The following is a 22,821-nucleotide window of genomic DNA, read 5'->3' as shown; positions in this document are numbered from 1 at the left end:
CCTTGAAAAATATTAGAAGTAGCCCGTACTCTGGAAAAGTCTGCCCGCCCCTGATCTAGACCATCAGCCAATCCTCCTCAGTTTTATCTAAAGCAGAAATTGTCTCAGTTTATCAAATTAAACTACTCAGATAGTTTAAAATTTATGGATTGAACGGTCACAGTTATAGATTTACTCTAGCATTATGAATATAGTGGTCAGATTTACTTATTGATTCTTTGAAAATAGGAAATAGCAGATTTTGTACCTATAAATCTCCAAATCCGTTGTTTCATGTTACCTTGTGCAACAACTGAAAATGATGTTTTAACTGCAAAATAACGAAGCGACAAGTATTTTTTCGAACATTTATTGATTAGAAATACGATTTCTAACATCCAGAATACATAGTTAAAAACCTGAAATTAAAACACAATGACAAATATATATATAAAAAAATGAAACAATATACACATGACTTCTTTACAAAATGCAACTAGAAAACGGGAAATTAAAAACACTTTTTTTTTTCCGAGTATATAATTTTCCAGACATCTATCTTTCTTGCCTACTTTAGGAATAACACCTGAAAAGAAATACAAATGGTAAGTAAAAATTCATTAAGAAAATTTAGGAAACAATATGGTTATTCTGAATTCTATTAATCATAACATGATAAACTGTTTAGTTTTTTAATAAAATCACCCCAACTTCCAGCTTTCTATTCTATTATTTGAAATTAAATTCAGTGGGATTTGGCTAATTATGGCTAATTTTAATTAGCACTTTTTCTTGAGTTCTATGAGTTTCCCATTAAACATAAAATGAAAATATCGCCTGAAATTTTGATTCACAGTCAAAATTAAAACTGAAAAAAAAAAAGAAGTTTTTATTCCTGAATTGTTTTTATTAGTTAAATACATCCTTTACCATGTGTTTTCAATGATAGTATTGAATAATTGTTTAAAGGCCTTAAAATCATTAGAAGGGTTTAGTGCCGCACAAAAAAAATTTCATTTAAAAAACTGTAAATGAGTTAGAATAAATACGAATTACTATTTTTTACACAACTGTTGTCTTCAAAATTATGCTTATTATTTATTAAAATTATTGAATTTTCAAAAATTACTATCAGTTCATCTATTATTATTTAACATTCAGTCATTTATTATGAAATATATATCAGAATTGTTAAATATTAAAACTAAATCTTTGCTGGATTTTTTTTTTATATTTAAAATTTGTCATTTTCTTTTGCTATACTCATTGCTAAGACCCACATTTCCATAGTTACATTTTTGGATAAATCGGATTTGTTTGCTGTAATCCAGTAGAAAGTGTCCAATTAGAAAATGACAGTACTAAGAATTCGTTTCATTGGGAAATGTGCTAAACTAATTGCAAAAATGACTGGCCCATCTACTGCTTCTAAAAGATAGTATAATAAACTGGATGCAATTACACAATGGACAATCACCCCCAAAATACACATTTTTGGAGATGGGCTATTTTTGCAAACCTTAATATATTCTACAGCTGTATTTTACCAATAATTAATTATTGATTTCCAGATACAATAAATAATAGTAAATCCATAATTCATAAAACTGATATTGCTTCGCGAATGCATAATTGTCCCATTGCCCAGCATCAGTTTTAAATATGCGCACAGTGGTCCCTATAATCCGGTCAGATTCGCTAATCTGACTTTTCTAAAGAGTCTGGCATTTCCAGAAGACGAGAGATAAGCAGAGAACAAGACTTTAATTAAAGATTTAAGAGGCTAAAATTACTAAAAAAATCTAATCAACCAATAACTAACAAACTACTTACCAGCAGTTCCTACTTATTCAGTAAAAGGTTTTTTGCCAGAGGAACTTTGTACATCATTGGCACTAGACACTGCATCACTGGTGCTCTGCACTTCATCTTCATCACTAGACTCTCGCTTCCTTTTCATAACGTTGCGGCTAGATGTGGGTATATTATCTTCACTGGTACTGGGTTCATCGCTGCTGGTTGGTGGATCATCCTGACTAGCAGTCAAGACTTCATCGCTACTGGAGGGGACTTGGTGGCTTGTGGTTGGCACATCGTCTCCTCCAGTGACTTCATCGTCTACAGAATTTTCATCATCCCCAGAACCTTCGTCTTCTCCTGATGCTTCATTGCCACTGGATATTTCAGAAACAGCCTGAGAGGTTCCATTGCAATGAGTTGTCACATTACCGGTAGTTGAAGATGTGCTGTCGCTTACTTGGCTCGATCCAGTAGTACTATCACTAGCTTGGGCATTTTCAGACGAACCATCACTGGTTTGAGAAGATCCAACAGACCCACCATCGGCTTGATTGGATCCAGAAGTACTTTCGGCTTCTTGTTGGGGTTGAGGCATACTGACACTACCTGTTTTTTTGTTTAAAAACTTAGTAATGGGCACTTGCCATTCAGGTGTAGGCCGCGGACAATATGGATTTCCTCCGGAGTATTTATCTGCTTTGGCTAAAGAGAGATTAAATTTTAAAATTTTGGCTTTGGATACACAAGTTTAACTATAATTATTCTATTCTAGGGTTATTACTATTCTAGATTCTAACTATAGTAATCTTCCACCGCCTAGCTAATCTTAAGGTACGCTAGGCGATGTAATTTTTTAAAAATAAATTTGATTATAAGAGAAAAGTAGCCAGAGAAGATGATAAAATAATAGAATAAGTTAAATGATAATAAAAATTCAGTAGCCATACAGGCCACTGAATTACAATTTTGTAACTTGTATTTTATTCACTACAAGTACTTTATCCAGTGGCAGCAAGTCAATTCAGAAACTAGCAGTAATGCAAAACTTCAGAAAAGAACATAAAATACAGATTTAAAAAAAAAAAAAAAAAAAAAAAAAAAAAAAAAAAAAAAACATTTTTACAGTACTATCAAAATTTTTAACTGTAATTATTTGAATTTTATTTTTAAAAATTTCGTCTTATCTTCTTTCGATGAATGAAACTAGTAAAAGAAAAGAAATGCGTACTAAAGCATGAGTCGTCAGTGCAACGCGACAGCCAAGTCAGAACCAAATAACTAACGAAAGGAGAGACCAAAATCATACATTTGGGATGTGCCAAATCTGGTCTGTACTTAAGCAGCAGTTCAAGACACCACTCACTCTATGGGAAATATTTTAGGTTTTCATCGTTCAATATAGCGCAGCTACTGTGTAATGAGAGAATTTTGTTCAATTCTAGGGCTGGTTTCCGGATAATCTCAACTTGCATATTTCCTACTCATCTTTTTTTTTTTTTTTTTTTCCTCTTTATTATTTTTCTTACTATTATTCTCCATTTTAGTTTCACATCGGACTCTCAATGTGGGAAAACAACCAAACGGGATTAAAAACGAAAAAATGAGTTTTTAAAATAATTTCAGGCAATGCTTAATGGATGAAGCCTCCACTGGTTTTGACAAAATGCATGCCAATTGGTATATGCTTTCATTCTTCAGATACTTCTGTATACCATTTTATACAACAACTATAACCTTATAATGGGAATTAATTTTTGCCAGATATAAAAGAAATCATAAAAACTTAATATAAATAAAATTTAAACATGAAAGAGTTCTGTTAATTTTCTTTTAAAACTAGCTGTAGACAGTAAGAAATAAAGAGAAAACATTTTATTACAATACTCGGATAAAAACAAAACAAAAAAATTCTTTATCGTGGATATTCCAAGCTTAAAATGAAATTTACATTAAAAGCAATACCGTATAAAAATAAAATGCCAACAAATTAAAAGCACAAAATGTTTATTATTTTCTTGAATAAGCGTTTTATGTTTTGAGTTTAATACTAAATAAACTTCTGTATTTATAATAATAGTGATAAAAATACAAGTTACATAACAGATGCTAGTAGATTGGACTTAACAATTGTTCATAAATAAGCAATATACAATACTCTGCACATTTAGAACTATTTAGGGGGTAACACACACACATGCAAGCATTTTTTTTTTTTTTAAGTTAGTTCCAATCTTACAAAAAAGTGATGGGGGGGGGGTCCTTTAAAAGTTGCCACGATATAGCCCGATTTAAAAAGTTTCCAAATAAATATTTTCGTTTTATGAATTTTAGTTTGCATTTAAATATGAATAATTAATTTTTTTTAACTTCACATTAAGTGCTTCCGAAAATTCCAAACCGAATGCATATTTAGCGAACAAGTTTCTTTTCTTACAGTAATGGCGTTCTAAAAATAAAATCAGAAAAATATCATTTAAAAGCTACTCTAGACTAGATTTTTTTTTTTTTTTTACAGTAAATCCATCGACTTCGATAAAGTTACAACAGTGGATAAGTGCAATTCACGGATAATCCGCAAAATGACAGAAGAAAATGCTTTTGAACGATTTCTATTTATGACAGAGAGCCTGCGCAAACAATTATGACTAAAAAAATAATAGATTAATGCATTTACAAGCTTGATGGATCATTTCTTCACACACACGCGCACGCACGCACACACACACACACACACCTCCTAGTTAAAACACTCATTTTATTTTTGATTACATTTTTTTAACAATCCTTCGAGATTAACAAATCATGAGGATTTATGGCACTTGTTTATGCTCTCTTTGAAATACTAATTTACGTTTAATCAAATTTATACGTGCTACTAGTAGGCGTTAATTCGTGTTCATTTTTGAACAGGAGAAATTGAGAATTTTAAAATAGGTGCATACAATGGTTGGATTTGATGTGGCGATTTCAGCATATTTTTTAGTTCTGGGAAATGGGTTTTAAGAAAAGGAAATAAACGGTTTAAAAAAAAATCGAAGAAATCACTTTTTAACATTTTGAACTATTTTTTATATATAATATCTAGATGTAAATCACCTTTTCCTCCTAATCTTAAAATCTAAATCTTAACACCTTATTTTACGATTAGATATTAATATACGATATAATATCTAATAATACGATCTTAATATTACGATACGATTTTAGATATTAATATACTAATGAACAAAAACAATTTGTTCAAAAACTTCAAAATCCAATTAAATAGAATCTAAATTTTTAGAAATTAAAAAGCAATCCATATAAATAATATTCTTAACTGAATTATGACTAATCATGTTAAAATAATGTAGACTAAAGAAGATTAAATTATATAACTAAAAGATATTTATAATCAAATTTAGATATCTGGTCAATGGTGATCCATTAACTGATGCATTCTCATATCAAGTTGAATGAAAAGCAAATTACCGAAACTGATGAGAAGAAAAAACTTTGAAGAGAAAAGCTCCTTGAAGTTAATGAATGCTGGCTGTAAACCAAAATACAATAATACATTCATATTTTAGCAATATACATTCAAGATAGTACAAATAGTAGCCAGAAATGAACTTTTCGCGGTATAGAACATGAAAAAAAAATTCAAAATTCTTGTTTTCATATTTTCATACCGCGAAAAAGTGGCCAGTTAGTAAAATATATAATAAGGGGAGGGGGAATAAAATTTACCGATACCTTCCGCCCCCGCATGGGTCTTAAAAATTATAAAATGTGGCAATTATTAACAGGCTTTTCATTAATTTTTAAAATTTTTCACAATCAGCTTATCACAGCATTTTTTGCTAAATATTCAATTTATTCAGAATGATAAAACTTTTATAAAAGCTGATCCATAACATCCGGGCGTATATTCCTCTTAAAGAGAACAAAAATGATTTCAAAGTGCTGTTTTCGATTCTCACTATATTCTCCTAAAATCAGCTTGTCGAATTAGAATCGCTCTTGAATTCGAATTGTTGGAAATTACAGCAAAAGATTATTTAAGATTTTTTTTTTTTTTTTAAATATCAACTTCATTTCTTTTCTTTGTTTATAGTAACATATAAACTGAAAAAAAATGTCTAAAACTAGAATATCATTTGTTGCAAATAAAATATAGTTAACAAAATAAAGAATATAGAAACAAAAATCAAGATGACTTTCAGAAAGCATTTCAGCTACGAAAATATCTTTGTTTAAATTATTTATTTATTCATTCCTTTTTTGCATAGCACCCCCCCCCCGGAAGATTTACGCGAGAACTCAAACGTTGCAGAGTGTTGACCAAAAACACAATTGGGAAAAGATTACTCAATATTTCAATTGTCATGAAACCGGTATAATGTACTGAAGAATTGTCTATCCGTGATAATAAAACTACTTTGAAATTGCCCACCCCACACTTATTCAATCATTAAATACTTCACAAAACCGGAAGTCCAATCTGAAGTTATAAACATATTTTGATAGAATAAATTTTATAACTCTTAATAACTTGATTACATGGAGTTATAAGCAGATGGTAAAATCTTTTAAAACTTGATGGAAATATTCAATTTTTGCCACTTTTCACGCTTACTAACCCCCCCCCCCATGAGAGAGTAGAAGATATCAATTTTATCATTATAATTTTCATCAATTGAGTATTTCCTAAAAATACAAGAAATATCTAGAAACTAAGTTCGGAGAAACTAAGCGTTGGTTTCATTATTTCATACATGCACGCACACTTAGACGAGTCATTAGCAGATCATTTAATACTAGGAGCTCAAAATAAACTAAAATTCGCCGACAAATTTATAAAGTTAACGAACAGGAAGGGATGAGTAAATTGATAGTAAGGAGGTGGGTACAAAGTTTCAATCAAGGATGAGAAAATGTTCATGATGAAGTAAAAAAAAAAAAAAAAAAAAAAAAAAAAAAATTGGGCAGTCTCTGATTGATGATGTTTCTTGTTTTCAGAAGTTTAAGGAGAATCAAAGATTCATCATTACAAAGCTGCCAATACATTTTCCACACATTTCCAGTTCACTTCATCACCACAGGCAGCATCTGTCTATGACAAGGGTATACTGAAGCTCGTGTCTTACTAAGATAAATGCTTCAATAATGGTCGCAAATTAGTTGAAAAATAGTTTAGACATTGCATTTCATTCTGCAATAAAAACGTTTTTTGTAATAATAGTTTTTTTTTTTTTAATTCCTTAACGGAACTTAGTTTCTAGATACCCTTAGAATAATTACCTCATGAAAGAAATAACACTTCACAAATGAAATATTTCAAAAATAATACAACCAGATAAATCCGTTTTATTAAGAGACCAATATGCACCAACATCATCCAAAATACATCAAAAATCGCAATTTTATTTACTACAGTATTAATCACAGCCTACAAATTTTATTATAAAAAATAGAAGAGACAAAAATGAGTTCTAGAGGTAATTTAAAGAAATTAGATTCAGAAGGGAAAAAATAATTAAATTCATCTAACATAAATAAGCATATTTCAAAATAATTTCTGTCCAAAAGAAAAATGAAAATTCCAAATTTTAATAATTTTTCTCAATACTCGCTTTACAGAAAGCGAGTCAAAACATGTTACTTTCCAGTGCTAAATATATGGATTTCTATTCAAAAATTATTACATAATAAACTAAATAATAAATTGAAAATATTGCACAAATGTAAAGAGAATGCAGAATATCAATCCTTATTTCTTAAATCACTTTCATTCTACCTTTATACACTTACAAATCATCTGCCGTCCCCCTTTTAAAACCGCTTCCGGACTTCAATACACATACGGCGAGAGATCGCGAGCGTAAATTTTTTTTAAATATCAGTCACTTTCATCTTGCGCGGGCTTCCGCGAGAACCAACGAATGCTGCGAACGCGAACTGAGAAAAGTTCTTTTTCCTCCCCGCACACATCAAAGGAAACTTTTAGCGCATGCGTGCTCAGATCAGTACATCTGGCGTGCCATTTGAGATCGTTTGCTGCGTTATCCACGAGTTTTCTTTTTTTTTTTTTTAATCATTTGTATCTTTTTGAAAATATAGTGGTCGAATGATAACTGTCTGTAAGTGACTGACAAATACAGAGGCATCCTGACCAAATTTTAAATTGGCCAGATGACTCTTGAAATCGTAGGTCGATCGACATTTCATCTTTGGTGAAACCTTATAATCCAATAGCTCTTACAATTTTAAGCACAAATGGATAATATATATGCAAAAAAGAAAGCCTTTTTAACTTCAGTGCAACGCTCAATAACATAATTTTTTTTATTTATTTATCCGATTTAAAACAAAAAAAAATCCACGCATTTTTAAATCTTCGCTAACATTCAATATTTTGGAAAGATTATAGGTTAAAAAATTTTTAAGTTACCTTTTCGAAATTCATACGTTTTTTAAAAATTATACTTAAATCTGTAAATTAATATATATATGTATATATACTTGCACCATATTTTAAGAAACAAAGAATAATTTTCAGTTTAATGCCATATTTAAATGTTACAGGGAGCCACTATGGACAGCTAAATTTTTAAACTGTAACCAGATGGAAACAAAATTGACATTTAAATACTAATATCCCAACTTAGATGTCATACCATCAGAGAAATGTTTAAATATCAGAAAGAAATTATTGTGCAGGTCTACAAATACAATGGATCTTTAATGGAATCAGGTTTTAAATGCAAGACTTTCTAATTGCAACATCTACCATCAGAGCTCATTAGAAATTAAGAAAGCAAACATTCATGTAACAAAAAAAAATAATGATAAGCATGTATTTCCTATAAATTAATTTTGACCAGGTCTGATTAGAATTTTTTTTATCAAGAGGGGAAAAAAATCAGAAATTGAGCATTTCAGTTCTAAATAACAGTTAAAATTGTAAACCTTGAACTAGAAATATATCTGAAAATTTGAAAATTCACAAGCATGTCTATCCTTTTCATTTGCATATATTTCATTCATTCATTCAAATCTTTAAAATTTATCAAAATTAAAATCCTTAAAATTTAAATGGAATCACCAAGGAACAGCTCAATCATTTTAACTTAAAAATAAATCAAGCCATAAAAAATATTATAAATAATAAATTTAAAAAAAAAACTCAGAATCCACATAAGTCCTTCTTCCAGTTATTTACATAAGGGTATATGCCATTTTAAGAGGAGGAGGGATTAAAAGTAATCTCAAATTTTTCATCACTTATGGATTTGAATTGACAAAATTTCAAAATGGATGTTAATGGAAAATTATCATTGCAATAAAGGAAATCATCATACTATTATAAGCAATACAGCATTTAAAATTTCAATTGTAGTTCATGCTGTTAGATATAAAATCTTTCTTTGATAAAAGACAGAGGTAAATTTTCTCCTCAAACAGAATAAATTTGTCCGATTGAGCATTATTTGCATTCCAGGAGAAAAACTGTTGCAATGATTAAAAGAAACCTTAGAAGATGCTCATGAACTTAAAAAGACAAAAGATTTTATACTAGATAAACTGCTTTAGAAGCAAGAAACTGTATTCAATAACAAAGAACACAAGAAAGCAGGAATATACAAGCAAATTTATTATACAAGAGTACACAAAAAGGCATTGAAGATTTTGAATCTTCATTGTCATTATGTTTTCAATAACTCAAAAACAAAAATTAATCATCTCAGGCAACTGCACTATGGCGAGTGGTTTAAATCATTTATTGATATTAATGGAGTAGAAAAACTCGCTTCCGTCCTTGATACAGATAAAACTCAGTTTTATTTAAGTGAATAGATTTGTAATTTTACCATTTTCTAAATTTTTGAAGGAGGGGAGGGCAGAATAAATATTTCAAATTCATTAGGAACATCAAAATAACCCACATCTGCTCATCATTCAGACTTGACATTGGAATAACAAAGAATAACGACAACTTGTTGAAATTGAACAATATATTCTGGAAAAGAAGGTATTACAATCAAATGATAACCTGCATTATAAGAATACAGAATCAAATAGCCAAACAGCTCAAAGTTCCAACATTACGACATTTTTGTTGAAAATAAAAAAAAAACATATTGAATGATAAAAGTTGATATCCATATACCAAAACCAGATTGAACAAAACTGAAGAGGATGAGAATTTGCAAAATGCTATATTAAAATACAGCAACAACTTAAAATTAAGCTGCCAGATGAGAAAGAAAGATGTCAGGAACTTGAATATTGAATTGAACCATGAGCTATTAAAATGTAAATGATAATACAGGTCAAGACAGAAAAATTACAACTAAACAAAAGAAGTAAATATGAAAAATAATCTTAAAAATAACCAATTGAGGATTTATACCTTTTGCTCAAATTATTGCTTAACAGCCAATTACTAATACTGTATTTGAAAAACTTATTAAAGGATTTTCTTTGAATTTAAGAAACACTGATATCTTTAAATCCTTTCTTTATACTTTGTTCCATTTTTTATAAAATATCAATTTTGCATCTTAAAAAATAAATAGAATAATTAACTAATAGTTACAATCAACTACTTAAATAGAAGACAATTTTAAATGCAATCCTTGAGCTTAAGTTATGACGCTATACTTTATAAAATTACGTTCAAATGAAGGCATAAAATGTCGTATCTAATGCTATGAAAAGCTTACTCTAATATTTGTTTTTAATGTATGCGTAAGACGAGTGTTCTAAAAATGTATAAAATATTTCATGCCTTTAAACACTATTATTCTTGTTACTTTTCTTTCACCATTACTTAGCAGATTTTCAAACTTGCACATCTTTCACTTTTCACAGGAATTTAATTTTGTTATATTTGTGTTCTTTTTGGGAGAAACATAAGAGATACTTTAGAATGGATTTCTTAATTTTGAAAGATGGTCAGATGTTAAGAAAAGATTCCCAAGCTAGCACTCCCTTTTCTAAATGCTTCATTGACTCATCAGAAAAATCATTTGGTCCCAAAGGATTTAACATACACCAGACCTGCTTACATGAGTTTTTTTTTTTTTTTTTTTTTGCTGGAATCTGGCTTTCAAACTTAAAATGTCTGAACTTTAAAGCCAAGATATCATCAGAACACAACAGGCTTACCACCCCCATTTCTATTTAACCTCCTATTTTTTTGTACTTTCACAATTACTAACATTACTTTTGCATATCACTAACTGGTTTGCCTGGCAGCTCTAGCAGTACACATACCACAAGCTGGGATTCTCTCATCAAAAATTTCAACAATAAAAGTATTTAAATGCAGCAGTTAGTAACTATTTTTCACAAAACTGAAATACTTATAAGTGATCATGACAAAAAAGACAAGTTAATAGTGATATAGCTACCACAAAAAAGTCATGCTTCATTTGAAAATATAATTCATACTAAAGACAACAGTGAATTATTTCAGATAAATGAACTATACCTCTAGCAGGTGAATTAGTAGCAGCACTTCTGGTCAAAACTTGAATTTTTCTAGGAGCTTTGCCACCAGCTGAAAATAAGAACATTTAATTAAAAAAAGAATATTCATTAAAATACGTTATTGATTGGTATACAAGTTAAAAATGTAGTGGTTTGTAATTTAAAATGGATTTAGATTTAAAAAATACAATTACCTTTAAGAATAAAAATTGAGATTTTTTTTTTTAAATAGAAAATAGTACAACTAATCCTCAATTTACAAAAAAAAAAAAAAATCAATCATAAAACATATTTACAGATGTTTTAGTTTACACAATATTTATACATAAAAGAGTATTGACTCTGTATTCTTCCTATTGGACAAAAAGACAGAATTTTTATGCTTCACGATATAGTATTAGAAAACAAGTTGATTTATTATCAATCTGATAGGATAGATTTCAGTTTTAAGTCAAAGAGGATCTTTATATAATAACAAAAATCTTCACAGCCAGTTACCAAAGTTTAATTTTAATACTAGCTATAGTATATAAATGTCTTGATTTCATTACTTTTAACTTTAGAGATTTTCAAAACAATTGTTGTAAAGAATGATTTACAACTGAATTTTTATGGAATGACTTACAAATGATGATTACAATAATTTAAAAATGATTTACAAGTTATAATAAATATTTAATCAAAATGAAAGCATTAAAAATAAAATAGGCTTATTTCTTTTCCTACTCGCATATGTTGAAGAATTTTCAAAGATAGGTTTTAATGCCCAAAGAGGTTATTTGGAGGAGTTCGAGTCAATAAACTTTAACATAAGCTTCACACACTGTTTTTTCTAAACAGCCAAAAATTAGAAGTTCAAGGATCTCATATTAAAGTTAAATATAACTCTATAATTCAATATATATAAATGAAAAGTCGCCCACAACAATTTTTTAAAGAGGTAACATTTAATAGACGGAAGGAATTCATAAAAAAAATCTTTCCATTTCCATTAAAATCATGCCAGTATAACAGATACAAATTATTACTGACATACATAAAGTATCCAATTCAAAAAATTTTCCATACAGAAAACTCGGCGAATGCACATTTTTCTAAACTCTAAGCTAAATTTTATGAGAATGGTTTTTAAATTTAAAAACACAAAAAGAAAAATCTTCTCCTTTTATGAAAGAAAATAAAGCTATAAAAACAGTTTCTACAATTAAATTACGAATAGTTAATATAAATCATAGAATTTTAAATAAAAATTCGATTTCTAACAAAACTGGTACAACTTCTTGGTATTGTATTCAAACAGTTATTAGAATATATATTTTTCAGAAATACATATACTTAATCAAATTTGAAGAGTTACAGTTTTAGAAAATTTAATAAGAAGTGGATAATACTAAATAATAAAAAACGAATTAAAATTTATTTCATGGGAAAAAAGTCAAAAAATGAAGCTTCAGAGTTCATAAATTATTGAATGCCATCAAAATCAGAAAAATTGATTGCAACAGGATGCTTTGCAAACATGGCTAGCATTATTGTCAGAAAATAAAACAATGATATGACTCAGAAAAATGTTTAAAACAGCAACTAAAACAGGTGAAAGTCATCCCAGAAACGTTCTACCATTTTGTTAAAATACTTAATAGTTGTCATGCACTTTTAAACTGTCAAACTTGATGCAAGTATGTTTTTAATACAAAGTCAAAAGGCGAGGAATAAAAACTAATCTATTGAAACGTTACCTTTTGAAAACAGTAGATAAAACAATCTTTTCAGAATCTACGATGACGAATATCTAAATATTACCAAGATGCTAATTTATTATCAAATCCTCAAAAACAAAATAAAATTCTATCTACAAACGTAAACCGATAGCAGTATTTAATGTTAATTCAAAAATCATGCAACGAAGATAACCGATTTACACACATTCAGATCAATGCATTTTAGATGTTAAGTCCAAACCATTGATCATGAACTTCACTTGATGCCAAATCAGAAGCTGATGTCAATTAACATACCTTTCTTTGCAGCATCAGCTTTAGTACGAGCCATTATTCAGATGACATTTAAAAAAAAATTTTTTTTTTTTAATATGACAAATTGGAAACTCCACGAGAGATCGCTTTGACAACCTACACGATTGAAGTCACACACTGCTATTGAAGAGAAGCGCCAAATACATCATACCATATAACAATAGATTCCCGCGGGTGGTGAAGTAGAAGTTGAAGTAGCATTTTTGGATAGAAGTGAAAGTTAATAATCAACCCATGAAAACTGTCTTTTATCAGTTGAACTAATATCATACTAGAGTAAATTATATATTTATTTATTACAACTTAAAATTAAGTCTAAGGAAAAGGAGCTAAAGTATTTAGAATAAAAATACAAATCTCATAGAAAATTAGCGTGTATTTTCGAAAAGCAAATGTGCACAAGTTTTCGGTTTTGATTATTTGGGGTAATAAACATATTTCAGAACCCAAGACTGATTTACGATTTGCAGCACAATGCTGTGGTGAATCGCTAAAATTTCACCACTCTGTTTGAAGATGTTCATGAAAAATTAAAGTGAAGATTTTCTGTAGTATTATGACTTAAGATTACTTTTAAAATGTTAAATTTAATGATTTTATTACTGTAGCTTCCAATCTTCATTTAAAATAAGAACCTTGTTTTATCGAAAGATTGTCATAATTATTCGTTGTCATTCTTTTTGAAGATTTTAAAGCTTTGTTTGGTAATAGAAAAATTTATTAAAACAATTAAACTAATTACAATCGTTTAAGCCAAAATTTGGCCTTTTTTTTTTTTTTTTTTTTTTTTTTTTTTTTTTTTTTTATCTCGCGCCTGATTTCTCTATTTGAAATTTCATTGACCTTTTATTATTTTATTTTTTCACCTTCCAACTTATTTTAATCATTTCATTTGTATAATATTTGGAATCTTGCAATCAATTGACTCTTTTTATAATATTAATTCCTGGTAATTATTTTTTTCATCGTGTCTAGGGAATACTTCAGAGAAATGGACACTGTTTCTCAAAGGAGATACTGTGAAAAACTTATAACACCAGAGATTCACTGATGACCGAATTCTTGAAACTGCCTTTACAAACAATGAAAATATATGCCCCGAAATTTCTTTCGGAGATATATTTTTTTATTTTGTTGAAAAAGAATAATTTTGCTCAAAGCAGAAAATAAAAAATTATTAAACACTTCAAGTTTATGATTGAATTCTCAGTGAACAAATTGAATCAATTTCAGCTTACAGAAGTAATGGTGCAAACATTCGCATTTTAACTGTACAAGGTGTAAGAATTAAGGTGGCCAGAATATTTAAAAAATGTCATAATTGTTGGATTATTAAAAGTAATCACTGTACTAGCATGGCTGGGTATGGATTAAATTTGTCACTTTAAGTTGAATCTTTTTCATCATATTAATATAAAATGCATTTTTGTTTTTTACAGAATATTTAAGTTTTAAATGAACGTAAAAGAAGCAAATGTATTACTATAAAGTTTTAGTATTTGTTAATATGAAGTAACATCCAAAAAAATTCATATAAAGAAAAACCCATATCAAAGGATATTAAATATTATCTGTTATTACATGCTGAAGAATTTGATTGAAAATTAATTATCGGTTACAATTTTTCAGTAATTATAATAAAATTAATTCTTTAAATCTTGTTACTTTTCTTACATTACTTTACTGTACTAGAAAATACCTCCTTACTCATAGAAAGAATTTAAAATAATATATATGCATTGTTATCTAATTATTTTATTTTTGACTTCCCTATTATTGTTTTAGATTAGGCAAAGCCTGTTCACATGGAGCAGCTTTATTGTTTACTGTTGATTTTTCTAGCAGAAATCAAGATTCTGCCCGAAACATCTCGTCATTGCTCCTAGAAGGTCACAAAAAGGCATGCAAGTGTATTAAAAATTAAAACAATAAATGCTAACATATTTACTTCTGAAATGTTGCAATTGTTGTCTTAATTTTTCTTTTCTTTTAGAATAATGTTATTTTTTTACTTCAACTGTAATAACAGATATGTATTTATTTTGGGTTGATCCAATTCTTGTTGCCACAATTTTGCTCGTAAAGGAAAAATTATACAGCAAAAGATTTCCAAAAAATCCAAACTGCCATCTGAAAGTGCATATGAAGCTTTTAATGATGTTATTAAAATAATTAAAAAAATTATTTAAAAATTTTCTAATTTGTTTAACATTTTAAGATAATAATTGAATCTAATATCAGGATATTTTTTATATTCTACTCTGAAAAAAAAAACGAATTGATATAATTAAATAGTGGAAAATTAATGGCATTAAATTTATTCTAAATGGCTTTGACTATTTTTTAATATCAAAACACTTAATAAATTTGTGTACAGAAAAATATATAAATTATTTGTTTTATTTAATTTATTTTGTGTAAAATTATTTGTACCTACATTTCAGAAGTACTATCCTGGTTCACCAATTTTTAAGGCAGTATCAGACGATGAAAGCATAGACATAGCTAGCGATCTGGAAGAAGATTCAGAAACAGCTTCAACAAAAACAACAACAAATTAAGGTGTAGTAAAAAAATTCCTATATTCTCATACAACACATCTTTGGCAGGGAATTTACAACACCAGCTATTAATTGGGGACTCAATCTTTGAATTTTTGACAACTTCTTGCTTATTATTTAGAGCAACATGTGAATATCCAGCTAAGTGAATGTGGCCGTTTAATTGATAAAAATAACATATCTTAAAGCTACACCAGATGATCTGGTCAGCTGTGGTTGTTGTAAAACATATTTGTTAGAAATTATATTCCTAGATAGTAACAAGCAGCTAGCAATTCGAGATATTCTCCAAAAAGGATTTTTTCTTGATAAGAATTTTTATTTTAAAAGGAATCATCCTTATTATGACCAAGTGCAAGGTCAGATGGATATCTGGCAGTTAAATCGTTTATTTTTTCCCCGTCTCTTAGCAATAAAAGTTTTTCGTTGCCAATTAATTGATTTTGATGAAAATTACTGGCAATGAAAAAGTCAATTTTAAGAGAATTTTTTAAAAATATGTTTTACATATAATAATCAATAAATATATAGAGAGAGCATTAAAGTTGTTGCCTATTTATTTGTAATTTTTTCCTTTTTATTTTCAATGCTGCTGATAAAAACAGATGTTTTTTTTTTTTTTTTTTTTTGGTTTAGAAATGTTTAAAGTTATTGCAATTATAAATTTTTATTGACCTTCATTTTGAAGGAGTTCGCTTCTATAGCAATTCCTTTAAAATACCTGTATTTTTTTATTTTTTTTTAATTTCACTGTCTATTTTACAGTTATATTTGAAATTACTTTCAATATAAAATTTCTTTTATAAAAGTATTGCTTATATCTCTTTATATAAGACATTCACTCATTTACATTGATATTAATGATAAAAGGAATTAATTATAAAAAATAAAAATCTTATTAACTCAACTTTATTTATGAAAAGCATTGTAAAAATCATACATATAAAATTGATTAATTTCATGTGTATATCTATTTTATTAAAAATCATTTGCTTTATCACACTATTTACAGATCATTCACAAAATTAAAACCGTCAATGTAAAAGCTGATTTAATACTAGTCTAATGTGCCCCCGAGTTTGTCGCCAATATGGCAACCCAAAAAAGCAAGTGGAATAATATTCCTAGTAACTCTAATATTTATTTGTTTGCAATTTTTTTCGCTTGTTGAATTATCCATACACTACAGCAATTTTGTAAGAAATGAAAATTAAAAATTATCCACAAATAAACATCCATTAAAGAATTTAATTAAATTGCGTTTTATAATCGAAAGTATTGTTATTGCTAATAAAATATTCAGTGTTATTTTTAAAGTATAATATTTAATTCTTATTTTTACTGTACTAAAAGATAATATTTAACCTTTAGCAATTCTTACAGAATTATTTTATTCTAATTAAAATCGTCTGTTTGCGCATTTTGTTAGAACAGAAACTAAAAACACTTGCTCGAACTTTTTGAATCGTTTGTCTTTATTTCAGTTTTTCATCTTTACATTCTAATGGAGTTCTTTGCGATTTGTTGTTCTTTTCGTGGATTTCCCGTGATTATTCGATAAGTTTGTGTGTGTTCAATTATCTGATATCTCATAGTTGGGATTATCAGAAATATTATGATAACGAATATTATGAGGGATATTGCATTTGTGAATTCGATGTCTGCATTTCGATATATATCTATACTTATAATAAAGCTCAATGTGTGTGTGTGTGTGTGTTTGTGTGTTGGCGCTCTACAGGCCAGACCGTTTGACCTACAGCTACCATATTTGGATATACCAACCTTGGAGGTCGGGAATGTGCACCTGGGGTCTCTTTTATTTTAATTATTAATTAAAAACTAACTTTCCCGCCAAAAAAATCTTCAATTCCCCACAGCCAAATGAGTAAGGCTTCATTTTTTTTTTCTTCCTACGCTAATCAGGTTAGGTTTAACATTTTCCGACAGATTATTTCAAACGATTTTTTTTTTATTTTTTTAATGTTTGATGCATTTAAAATTAAACATTGTTAATTATCGATCTCTCAGATTCATTCTGAAGTACTTTTGAATTAAAATAAAACGGAATAAAGGAAATTAAAAATTTCTAATCTGCATAGCGTTACCCCAACTGGCGTAGAAAAATTCACGCCTTTCGTTACCATAACTGGAGTTGAAAATTCACGCATGCGCATTGTGTTCTGATTGCTGATAACTATTATCAACGAATGCGAAATTGATTTAAATTATTTTTAGGTTAGTTGTATGCTTTTGTAATTAAATTGTATTTATGTTAGTTATACATTTTTTGTATATGCTTATAGTTTTAAGTACATCGTTTTTTAAGTAGTTTTTTAAGCTGTTTTCGACCGATTATTTTAAACGATTCTGTTTATTTTCTTAGTGTTTGATGCATTTAAAATTAAACATTGTTAATTAATCGATCTGCTCATGATGAATCTCAGAAAATTTTGTTGACAAATTCTTGAGATATTGCATAAATTAAGAAAGATATTCTTTAGTGCCCATAAAGTTTAAACGCTCAGTGACTCTGTTATCAGTAATCATATTATTAAAAAAAATGCTTTCTTTCAGTACAAAATTTTATTATATTAATTGCAAATCATTTACACTTTAATTTAAAGCATAAATTCTACGAGAGGTAACAGAAAATTAGAGAGATACATATTACGTTATGACTGAAGGCCTTTATAATATTATGAGTGAATTATATAACTATCAAAATTTGTACTTTTAAAATATTTTGATGAAGAAGCTATTAAAGTAAGAATTACATAAAATATTTAATTATTAAAATTTTAATGAACATTAAGATTGGCGTACCGGCTGGTCGCCAAGGGCGGCTAGTATATATATATATATATATATATATATATATATATGACTCTGACAAAACGAAGTTTGCATAATTGAAGAGTTCTGCTGTATTTATTTTATGGAAATCATTCCCTGTTCAAATCAAGAATTAGTTGAATCGAGTAAGTGTATTTATTCCTTCAAATTACTTAAGAAAAAGCACCAGTCCAATAACGAAGCTATTAGGAATGGATGCTTTCATTTTTCTTTTTACTGTTTTTGTTATTCTCCTTAAATTTAATGAGCAAGCGTAGCTACTAAGTTCCCGCTCCAGCTGCTAGTGGAGCCGTAGGATGTTTTTTCTTTTCTTTTTTCTTCTTCTTTTTTTTTGAGGTAAAAAATTATGCCTGGTGCCTTCTACATATGCCAAAAGCATCACGTGTTCGAAAATTATTGTTTAAAGTACAGACCGGCACAGGCTTTTTGAAAAAGCTCCTTATGTCAGAATTCAAAGGAGATTCGACAATTGTGACCCATAAAGGTTTAAAAAGAAGTGTTCTTGGATAAAACAATTGTGATCAATAAATCTCATGATTTTAATATAAATGCTGGGTAACTGCAACTGTTCCTCAGTATTTATTATGGTCAGGCATTTTGTTTGGCGAGATTTTACTGTTGGTATCCTTGGCGAAATAAGGGGTACACTAAACTAGGATTTTACAGTAAAAGTTTTAACAATAAAATTCTACATTGTTTATATGCAATTAGTTACTCATACAAACTCAACATCCATCTTCAACAGGAAAAACAATAATTAAATAAGTATAAATATCTCTTTACGGACTATACACAAAAATTAATTAAATGGATTTTTAATTCTGTCCAAAACTACCTATGATGTATCTGTGAGGAATGTGAAAGAGTCCCCTCCTCCTGTAAAAAGTGGTTGTGAAAGCAAATATGTGTGTCATCTTTAAGTGAGATAGAAGTAAGACTTCGGTCCTTGGGTGCTAAGGGGCTTCGCCCTCAGAAGCTACTGCACACTCGGCTTAAATCGATGACAGGTCGTCAGCGGACATGTAAAGTGCCGTAAGTAACAACAACAACGAAGTAAATGCTGGAAATATCTGGACACACTGGGGATACTTGTGAAAAAAGTTGTTCTTTACTATTTTATGAAATAATTTATTGAAATGGTACAGACAGATTTTAGAAAATAAAATTCCCAATGGTCTAAATTTAAGAAATAAAACTTCTACTTGTCACTTAATTTATTTCTAGATCTTTTACGCGTTTTCAGCCTTTTATATCGGTAGACAGCTCTATCCAGGTTTTGGTTTACTCTAAAGCAAAATAATGAAGGTACGTAATCAGGATCCTGGGGATCTTTCAAATACTGATCTGCAAAATAAGTTTACAATTCATTTTTGAATTTTTACTATATTAGAAAAGGCCCAACAATCCTAAAGTTCAAATACAGAATACAGATTTCTGAAAATCCGATTAATGATTAATAATCATGAAATTACATAGTAGGAATTCTAACATACAATTTTTAATTAATGTTTTAAAAAAAACATGAATTTTTTTGCAAATAAGTCATAAAACTGTGGGCTTGTAAGAAACTTGTTAGCAAGTCATCACAAAAATTGGCTGAATGCAATAATATTTCAATATTCAAATATAACGAAGGAGAGATATTTTTATAACCCATATGCTCTATATAATAATTACAATGCATTACAGGGTGTTCTGAAATTATTACATTGCAGGGTGTTCCTTAACCGTTTGCATTAAATGAAAACGGTTAAAGTTTAAAAAAAAAAATCTTACACCAAATTCGTGTGTGACAGGGCATACATTTTCCCTCCTACTGTTTTTGGTTTTAGTTAAAAAAAAATTGTTGATAGATGGCATTTTCATGTTATGCATTTTTGAGAATCGTCAATCTATTTCAGGACACCCTGTATCTGCAAAGATCATGGTATTTGCTTTTTTTTAAAAATTATATCTGCAAACAAGTTTTAAAACCTTGTTAAAATTATAATAGTTTAATTTCTAAGTATTCACCTGTAACCAAATGCTTATAACAGGGACGAGAGTTAGAGTTTGGTTTCCAGTTATCCTAATGTATAGCACCTTCGTCCCTTCGTTTTACATCCCCTGGAAACTAAACATATTACTTTAGAAAATGCATTAGTTCCATATCTCACGTCGCATCCATAAGCTGCGCAAAAGGTGAGATATATTTTTATTGGGGTTGAAGGAGTAAAAGAATTGAAAATAAAAAATATCAGTACGAAGTCAAACAAACCAATCAGATCTTAGTTAAGAGAAAACTGACTTGAATTTGGCGCTTGCTTCAATTGAAGGATTACAGGAAACCGAAAAAGGATCGACAAAACGGAAGTTCTATCTTTCGAAAACAAACAAAACAGAAAACGTGTCCATTTTTTGCTGTTATTATTTTTAAATATTTGTTCTAACAAGCAAATGACTTCAATAATTCTTTTAATTTAAAAAAAAAAATCTTGTAAAGTGAATGTACAATATTTTTAAAGAAAGATTAAAATAAAAAAAAATTATTATTTCCTTTTATTACACTTCGTTGAACAATTATACTTTTAGTTCCATATTCCTCCAACAGATGATGCCAGCAGTAGAATCAGATGCTTCCCTTCCTTAAAATGGCATCACGCTAAATACCGAAACAGAGCTCCCCCCCCCCCTTTTTTTTTTTCAAAAGTATTTTCTAATATCATAGCATGAACCAGAATTTAGAAATTTTTTCTTTATAAAACAAAAGAAAATTCTAATTCTAATTTTTAAATAGAAATGTACTAAAGAATATAGAAACCCACTTCTAGAGCATATTTTTAAAGATAATTAACTGATTTTTTTTTTACTGTCTCAATTACGTAATATAAAGAAAATATTATAATCATCAAAAATTCGACCTCGAGATTTCGATGAATCGTCACGTTTCAGATCTCCTTGCTTCCGGAAAATACATTTTTGGAAAATGCCTGTCTGTCTGTGACAAAGATAATTCAAAAAGGCAATGAGCTACACTGATGAAATTTGGTATACGGTCGTTATATCAAATTTGTAGATTTCTTTCAAATTTTGGGCAAAATCTGTTCACAGAAAGTCTGTCTGTCAGGCTCTTCGGATATCAGTTAACACGATAAATACAAAACGAAGAGAGCTAGATGCATAAAATTCGGTACACATATTAATATCTATATAATAGGCAACTGTCGAATTTTGAGCCAAATACAACGAAGAGGTTGAGTGTCTGTTGGTCTGTACGTTTTGAAACATGTTAACGTGATAACTCAAAAACATGGAGACTTAAATATATCAAATTTGGTATGAAATTTTGAAGCTACAAGTGTAGTTTTATGTCGAATTTCTGTTTCAATCGGTTGGGAAAAATGTGTTTGAAACACAAATTCGATTTTCGAATATTATCACCAGAAACTAATCGTCAAAAAACTCGCCAAGAATGACACGATATATTCAGTAAAAATGCCAAACCCAAGCCAAAAGTTAATATTTCGTAATTATTGTACGCCATTACCACGCAAGGCGTTCTCTAGCATGACAAATCTATTAGATAGTATTCGAGAAAGTAAAGTATAGTATTCCAGTAAACTATGCACAAGCTAAATAATTCAATTGAATAATTTTATTTTAGCAGCCAATTTAATTGCTTCATTTATTTATTTTTTTATTTTCGCCACGAAGTAAAACAGAAGCGTCAGTTCTTTTGCTGATGGTAACTTAGAATAATATACGTGATGTTTTTTGTTTCCCCACTCTTTTTGAAGATAGCAAATTAATTATTCAGCTCTAATATCGTCATAAACCATATGAATCCCTAATGAGGCTTAAGTGGGATGAATTTATATAACAAAGAATATTCAGGTCATTTACATCCGAAGGAGAGCAAAGTAGTCACAAATAAAGAGCAATTTTGAAGGTTGCGAAATGATTATGGAGCTAAAATGTTTTCATTTCTTGAAGTAGATTCGAATGTTAGTTTTTTGTTATATAACTTTAAGGTTAATTCATTAAAAGCTTTTTAAATTACTCAAAAATTTGAAATAAGGAATTGAAAACTTTCATAGATTGAAAATAATTTGAAAGCTGGTCTAAAAATAATC

At 28.8% G+C, this 22,821-nt stretch overlaps 1 protein-coding gene across 2 annotated transcripts; it reads right to left on the bottom strand.

Moving 5' to 3' along the window:
* Nucleotides 1-333: 333 nt before the first annotated feature.
* On the bottom strand, nt 334-13,439 carry LOC129958970 (uncharacterized). 2 transcript variants are annotated; one of them, XM_056071730.1, is made up of 4 exons: nt 13,275-13,439; nt 11,258-11,326; nt 1,813-2,481; nt 334-565 (listed from the first exon to the last, which is right to left on the bottom strand). In XM_056071730.1, the coding sequence occupies exons 1-3, from the start codon at nt 13,306-13,308 to the stop codon at nt 1,826-1,828; spliced, it is 759 nt and encodes a 252-aa protein (XP_055927705.1). In that variant the 5' UTR covers nt 13,309-13,439; the 3' UTR covers nt 334-565; nt 1,813-1,825. The 2 variants fall into 2 exon arrangements, with proteins under 2 accessions (XP_055927705.1, XP_055927706.1); XM_056071731.1 differs by lacking the exons at nt 11,258-11,326; nt 13,275-13,439 and adding an exon at nt 7,573-7,989.
* Nucleotides 13,440-22,821: the final 9,382 nt, after the last annotated feature.

Source organism: Argiope bruennichi, chromosome X1 (genome assembly GCF_947563725.1).
Source record: "Argiope bruennichi chromosome X1, qqArgBrue1.1, whole genome shotgun sequence".
In the NCBI taxonomy this organism is placed as follows: domain Eukaryota; kingdom Metazoa; phylum Arthropoda; class Arachnida; order Araneae; family Araneidae; genus Argiope; species Argiope bruennichi.
This window is presented reverse-complemented; position numbering and strand designations above follow the sequence as displayed.